Here is a 5,873-nt window from a genome sequence, read left to right as displayed (position 1 = left end):
AAGGCTCTTTTTTCTGATCTAATCATTTCAATTTTAGATGAAATTGAAACTTCCAATTCTTTTAATTGATTAAGATCGGTTTCAATTTTGTGTTTTTCATTGGCTAGTGATTTTAATTCCATTTCTAAATTTTCCTTTTCAGATAAATCCATAGGTAAGAAAACACGTGCTGGATTTACATCAACAACTCTTGTAGATTTTGATCTATCATATGTTGATGTTTTCATTAAATATTGTTGATTTGGAATAAATGCACATTGAATTGGACTTTTCATTAATAAATCTGAAACTTTAGCATTTGGATTTTCTGAAACTGCAACTGTATCCATTTGAGTTAAATCTTTGATACATGATTTAACAGCATCAGGTGCTGTATATTGTTCATCTAAATATGATATAAAACCATATTGTTTCAATTGATCTGTTGGATAAACTCTTGTTGGATGATATTCTAAATTATCTGGTAAAATTATTGATAATCTTAATTCATTTTCTGTTGCATATTTTTGTAGCCTTTCTCTATCTTCTATACATTGTGTTACAAATGAACGAAAAACATATTGAGGACAATGCATTTCAATAAATGAACCAAATAAAGGTGTTGTTGGTGCAATTTCAAGTGGAATACAATAAATTGGTTTTAAAAATTGACTTCTATTTTGCATATACCATTCATAAACTCTAACAACTTGTTCTAATCTATTTTCTCTGAGTCTTCTTAAACGTTGTTCTTTTACATTGTCTAATTTATGAATTTTACGTTTACATTCTTCCATTTCTTCCTTCTTGGATTTGAATGATTCATTCAATTCATATTTTCTATCCATAATTTTACGATATTCTTCATCTTGATCACGTGCTTCATTATTCTTCTCTTGAATTTTCCCTTTAATTTCTGGAATGTTATATTTTGATAAATGTGTTTCAAGTTGTTTGATTTGTTGATCTAATTTTTGAATTTTAGATTGTTTAGCATGTTCACTTTGTTTTGCTTTTTCAATTTCTATTGAATATTTTTCAATATTATTATTGGATGTTGCAAATTTTTGAATGACATTGGAAATTTTTTCCTTATTAGTATTAATACGATTTCTATCAGTTCTCATATCAGAATCTGTTTTTTTAATGGATCTATCCAATTCTTCCATAACATCTCTAAGTGGACCAACTTCTTGTTGTTGACTTGCAACTTCTTGAGCTAATTTAGATTCCATTTCCTTCAATTGTTTTCCTCTTTCTTGAATATTCTTAAATTGAAGTACAGGCATTTTGATTTTACAAAGTTCTGCTTCATCAAGATATTTCTTTCTTTGATTATATTTTTCAACTTCCTTTTCCAATGTAGCATTCTTCTTTTTAAGACCTTCCAATTGTTTTGTTAATGTATCTAATTGATTACTACTAAGTTTAAATTCATCTTGTCTCTTAATTAAATCTTGTTGATGTTGAATAATTTCAGGTGATAAAACTGCTAATTGAGTTTGTTCAAGTCTTTGTGTAGAATCCAAGGCTGCAAATTCACAAACTTTTTCTTGAGGTAAAAATTGAGTCAAATTGTCCAATTGAATATTAAATCCTTCAATTATATTTCTAACTTCTTCTCCTGTTTTTTTAGTACCATTCACTCTCCAATCTGTTGACTCCTTATTGTCCTTGTTGAGATGAAAACTTCTTTTAATAACAACATTTTTCTTTGCTGCTTTTAATTCAATTTCAACAAAGGCTTCAGATTTGCCATGTTTAATCATATCTGATACTCTACTAGCTCTTCCAAGTAATTTAGTGTGACCAGCTAATCCAACACAAATAGCTCCAACAATTGAACTTTTACCTGTTGATTATTTGACAATAATATAAGTGTTAATTTGATGAAATTGTTAATTGATGATTTGATTAAACTATTCAATATTATTATTAGTTGAAACTCACCTGTACCATTAGGACCTAAAACCAAGTTCAAACCAGGCCCAGGGAAGAATTCACAATCATCATAAGTCATGAAATTATGTATTTTGATTCTAACAATACTACCATCTCTCATCTTGGGTAATTGATAACCACAAATTGAATTTGGTTTTGTTTTTTTAGTTCCATTTGCTGTTAATGGTTGTGATGCTAATTCTTCATGATCCGATTCTTCTTCATCTGATGACACATCGTCCTTTCTCTTCCGTTTGTTGTTGTTATTGTTGCTCTGAGAGGACGACGAAGAAGGCTTCTTTCGTGCAGGCATTTTTTTTTAACGTTTCAAAGACAAGCCTTTTAGTTTTGCATCCACTACTTGATGGAAGTGATTTTTGGCGCCAAACAAATTTATTGGTAAGTGAAATCAAAATAATTATATTCAATCTCAATAGAACACACTGGTTCAATGTTGATTCAAATAAATTTATTTCTCAATTTTACAGCTCAGACAATCTGTGGTTGACTAGTACCTCTCTATCTGATGGATAACAAATAGAAAGCTCAGATTCTATGTGACATTCATCAATTAAAAATAAAATTACAATAATAATTATTTAATTAATTGATTATTGCACTTTTAACAGATTCTATGATAATTATCATTAGAAACCTATCTGATAAGTCAATGAACATTTTCAAATAGAAGGTCGAGTTGATAACAACACCACTCGTTGAAGTTTTCAACAACGAAAAAAAATTAAAAGTTTTATTGTTGTGCGATAAAAGAGCGATACGTCATCATCATTATCTGCTGACAACAAGTGATCATTATCATCTTGATTATTATCCTTGTCATCATTTGTTTCTATACTCTTCGCACTCTCTTGTTTTAATTATTACTGTTGTACTGTTATTATATTCTACTACTACTAGTACTATTATTCTATTATTATTAAATATTATTAAATATTACTACTATTTAAGATGAATAAAGTATATAATATTAAAGAATATATAGCATCATTTCAATTACAAATACTTTTAGAATTAGTTGAAAGTATTAGTAAATTAGAAAATTTAAATGACAAGACACCTTCACAAATACAATGTATTGAAAAGAAATTAACTTTTATTAAACATAAATGTCCTATTCTACCTACTACTACTATTATTAGATCTAATATTAATAATAATAATACTACTAATAATAATAATAATAATAATAATAATGGAGGAGGTAACAATGTTGAACAACAACAACAACAACAACATCATTCTAAAGGATTTAAACAAGTTATTATTCATAAAGAAAATGAAGATCATGATTTAATTACAGATTTTGATGATTATAATAAGAAACATTCATTATTATCATTAACTGAAGAAGGACAAGAATCAGCACTTGCATTAGCCTACTTTTTAACTAGATGTAAATCATCTTCATCATCTTTACAATATTGTGAACAAATATTACCATTATTAATTGGTATTGTTAATCATTTACCACATTGTAAATGGAATCAAAAAACTAAAATTACAGGTGAATATTTCTCTTATCATTTAATTTCTTTATTGAGAGATATTTCTTATTCACACGTTGAATATTCACAACAAATTACAAATTCTCTAATTAATATTTGTTTAAATGAATGTTATTTAATTATGAAATCATATGAATCTAAATGTAAGTTTTTATATTTTTACAATAACAATAATAATAATAATAACAATATTCATCTATTTATTCATTTATTTAACATAACAATAATAACAATATAACAACATAACATCATAATAACATTCATCTATATATATATTAAATATAAATATAATAATAGTTATATTTGATAGTGATAATACAGCACGTGTATTATATGGAGTATTTAAAGGATTATCAGAAGGATTACCTTCTCAAATGAGTAATGAACAATATAAAATAGTGAATGAAATTGTTCAATATTTTATTAATATAACAACATTTAAACAATCTAATGAAATTAAACAATTAAAAGCATTTAAATCAAGATTATTAAAAAGTATGATTGTATTAGTATTAAAAATATGTGATCATATTGTTTTATCAAATAAATTAGAAAATGAAGAATTGAACAAGTTATTATTAATTTCATTTAGAAATTTATCATTAGATTATTATAAAAGAATTATAACATTTAAACAACAAGAACATGATATTGATTTAAATATAGATACTAATTATAGTGTTAATGCATTTTGTACATCATGTCAATTGGCATTAAATTGTTCATTAAAATTATCAAATCATTATTATCACCATCATAATACTAATAATAATAATCAACATGGTAATAATAATCAACATCATAATAATAATTCTAATAATAATAATCAATCTATTATATTAACAACAACAACAACTGAACAAAAAGAAGTTTTAAAAATATTTATTGAATGTTTAGAATTTTCTAAAAATAATGATTGTGGATATAATAAATTTGAAGAGAAAATGATAAAAGAAATGATAAATTGTATTGAAAAGATTTGTAAAATTGAAAATTCAGAATATATTTCATTAAGTGTTAAAACATTACGTGAATTTATTGAAGAATCTAATGAAAAATCTGAACATTTAATTGAATATATTACAAAATGTATTTCAAATATATTAATTTATGATTTTAATAAGAGAGGTATTTTAAATACATCAAGTGCAGTATTTGCAATTTCTAATAATATTTATTTAAATCCAGATGATTCTATTAAAAATAATAGAAGAGTTACTTTATTAGGTAATATTGCAACTGAAATTGATCATAATCCAATTACAGATTCAATTTTACCTGTTTTATCAGGACAATTAACTAAAAAGAGATCAATGGGTAAATTAGATAATTTATCATTAAGAGCATTATCACATTTAATTGATTTAGGTAATGGACATTATTTTAATGAAATTGTTGAATTAATTTTTAGTATTTATCAAAATCCATTTCATTCAAGTGAAACTGTTATTGGTGGTTTATTAATTGATTCTATTTATATTATGAATAAGAAATTAAAAAATAGAATTGATTTAAAACATTTATTATTAATTAAATTAATTAAATTAATTAATAAATTAGGTGGTGAAATTCAAATTATGAAAGAATCAAATGAAAAGAAAAAAGATATGTTAAAACATATTGCTGTTTTATTACCTGCTGTTGCTACTTTAATTAAATCTATTAATAATAATAATAATAATAATAATAATAATAATATAAATAATTTAAATTTAAATAATAATAATAATTTAAATAATAATTTAAATTTATTTAGAATGATGTGGTTTTATATAATTATATTTAAATTTAATAATCCAAATGAATTTAATGATGAAACATTTGAATCATGTCAAATTATTGGAATGAATGGTCCAATTTTATTAAATTCTAATATTCATACGTTTATGGAAATTAATAAGGAAATTGAAGTAATTTTAGATTCTAAAAATATATTACAAGAAGAAAAGACATATTTTACACAACAATTAGAATCTTATATTAATCATGGTAAAGATATACTTGTTAATCCTTCCATTTTAAGACAATTAACAATTGAAGAAGTAATATTTTTAATTTCAATGTATAATTTAGAATTATTTAGAGCACGTTCAGGTCAACCATTAAAACATTTATTAAATTATTTAGAACATTATAATATATTTACAAATATAGTAAATACAACATTACAATCATTATTAAGAAGAATATTTGAACAATGGTTATTAATTTATATTAAATCTCAACCTCAACAATCTCAATTACAATCACAATTACAATATCAACAATCACAATATCAACAATCAAGAGATGAAATGAATCATATATTAGCACAAGAAACTATTTATTTATTTAAAATGTGTATTCATAGATTAGATATTGTTAGACAAATGGCACATCAATTCATTATTATGATTATTAAATCATTTCCATCCATGTATTGGAGTT

General features: G+C 23.8%; 2 protein-coding genes across 2 annotated transcripts in view; one reads left to right on the top strand and one right to left on the bottom strand.

The window, feature by feature from the left end:
- NAEGRDRAFT_58473 (structural maintenance of chromosome 5) overlaps positions 1-2,233 on the bottom strand; it is a gene marked incomplete at its 5' end in the record, with an annotated part of 3,353 nt that extends 1,120 nt beyond the window's left edge. Inside the window, 2 exons of the mRNA XM_002675265.1 lie at positions 167-1,831; positions 1,930-2,233. Of these exons, the coding sequence (XP_002675311.1) occupies positions 167-1,831; positions 1,930-2,233 (1,969 nt within the window). The remainder of the gene's footprint in view (positions 1-166; positions 1,832-1,929) is intronic.
- Positions 2,234-2,889: 656 nt separating this feature from the next.
- NAEGRDRAFT_69328 (uncharacterized protein) lies at positions 2,890-5,870 on the top strand (the record flags this gene model as incomplete). Its single annotated transcript, XM_002675352.1, has 5 exons — positions 2,890-3,589; positions 3,744-3,844; positions 4,388-4,814; positions 5,007-5,534; positions 5,601-5,870. Coding segments are annotated over 5 exons (2,026 nt in total), but the record flags the coding sequence as incomplete, so codon positions are not given.
- Positions 5,871-5,873: the final 3 nt, after the last annotated feature.

Source organism: Naegleria gruberi (assembly GCF_000004985.1).
Source record: "Naegleria gruberi genomic scaffold NAEGRscaffold_34, whole genome shotgun sequence".
NCBI lineage: Eukaryota > Heterolobosea > Eutetramitea > Acrasida > Naegleriidae > Naegleria > Naegleria gruberi.
This window is presented reverse-complemented; position numbering and strand designations above follow the sequence as displayed.